The sequence below is a fragment of the Loa loa genome (assembly GCF_000183805.2).
Source record: "Loa loa unplaced genomic scaffold supercont3.1691, whole genome shotgun sequence".
In the NCBI taxonomy this organism is placed as follows: domain Eukaryota; kingdom Metazoa; phylum Nematoda; class Chromadorea; order Rhabditida; family Onchocercidae; genus Loa; species Loa loa.
In genome coordinates this window covers 1-1,771 of record NW_018109870.1, presented here as the reverse complement: position 1 = coordinate 1,771, position 1,771 = coordinate 1, and the positions used below count along the sequence as shown (strand labels likewise).

Genomic DNA, 1,771 nt, shown 5'->3' with positions numbered 1-1,771 from the left:
AAGCTCGTTGAACGCACCAATTCAAGAAGTGAGAAGGGAACAAACAAGTATAGGAAATATGCCGAAGAAATCTGGCATGCGAGGTTTCAAAATGAAACGTCCAACGAGAGATATCAAAATGAAACGTCCAACATCCAAACAACCGAAAGGAAACAGTCCAAAGGAAACAAAGGTAACATCAAAAGGAAACATTCAGAGCGTTCGACTCACATAGGTAAGAAGCGGTTCAAATGCGAAACATGCCCGCAGAGGTTCACTACGCCATCGGATTTACGTAGACATATAAGGACTCATACCGGTGAGAAGCCGTTTTCTTGTCCGGAATGCACAAGGAATTTCACCGAGAAAGGGAATTTGCATAAACATATGAGGATTCATACCGGTGAGAAACCGTACAATTGTTCGAATTGTGGGATGAATTTCACCCAGAAAGGGAATTTGCATGCACATATAAGGAGGATTCATAGCGGTGAGAAACCGTACAATTGTTCAAAGTGTGGGATGAACCAGAAAGGGAATTTGCATGAACATATAAGGAGGATTCATAGCAGTGAGAAACCGTACAGTTGTTCGGAATGTGGGATGAATTTCGCCGATTCATCGAGTCAGCTTAGGCGTTGGAGGACTCACAATAATGAAAAACCGTATGCTTGTTTTGTGTGCAATAAAAAATTCTCTCAATCAAGTGATATGAAACGTCATATGGAGATTCATGACAATAATAGGCCCAGATTTAGCTGCAAATGCGGCAAAACTTTCCTGAGGATGTCGTTGAAAAAACACATGAAGAATTGTGTAGGATGAGCTGACAAGCGGATTTTAAACATAAATACGCACTGTTATTTTGTTGTATTTTCTATAAGTTAAATTCATTATTCTTTATTGCATTGTTAACATTCTATTGCTATATATACATATTAGTAGTGTTCCTTTATGATTTCTTCATTATTCGATTTCTCCATCATTTCTCTTGTCTTAGTAAATGATTTGCATCTTACTAAGCAGTCTTTTCGTTTTTAGTGCATATATGACAAGCATATAACTTGCATTCCATGTATGAACCTGCAATTAAGTGTCACTATTACTAAATTATTGATGAAATGTTATGTAAAAATATGGAAGTAAATTTTTGGCAACGAAAAGGGTTTTCTTAATCACAACACTTGAAGTCTTGCACTATTTCAATGGGTTATACATCCACTTCTTTTGTGAACGTATGAGTTGGAATGTTCCGTTGAAGACAATAGACATTGTAATTATGTCACTTGTAAGTAATATTTCATTCAGTTGATAATCCATGTCAATTACTGTTTCACACCAGTGAGTTATCGAATAGTTGATTTGCATTCAATGAAAATTCAAAAACGACGACAGGTTTGAGAAAACAGATCAAAAAATCGCACAATCGAAAACTTTTTGAGATTATGTGAGAGAAAAAATTTTTAAAATTTGAGAAGTAGGAATGAATTTGATTTACCAAAGTTAATCTTTGATATGATCTGAGGAAATTGAAAAACTTCTCATGTTCGTTTTCAGTACTCGTCTGGGGTTTTATTTTTTAAGATTTTGAAAATATAAAAAAATGCATAGTTATGTGTTTACTATTTTATCGCAAAAAGTGAGCAAATATTACATTTCTTGACCAAAAAAAGTATATGTAGAAAAGAAAAAGAGGAAGAAAATTAAAAATTCTAAATAGCGCAATATACTGCTAAATGATCCAAAGCTCTGGAATAGAAATTGAAAAATTCCTAAAATTTCTGCCTATTTT

General features: G+C 34.3%; 1 protein-coding gene across 1 annotated transcript; it reads left to right on the top strand.

Moving 5' to 3' along the window:
• Nucleotides 1–3: 3 nt before the first annotated feature.
• LOAG_19110 (hypothetical protein) lies at nucleotides 4–866 on the top strand (the record flags this gene model as incomplete). Its single annotated transcript, XM_020451764.1, has 1 exon — nucleotides 4–866. A coding segment is annotated over one exon (801 nt), but the record flags the coding sequence as incomplete, so codon positions are not given.
• Between the last annotated feature and the right edge of the window lie 905 nt (nucleotides 867–1,771).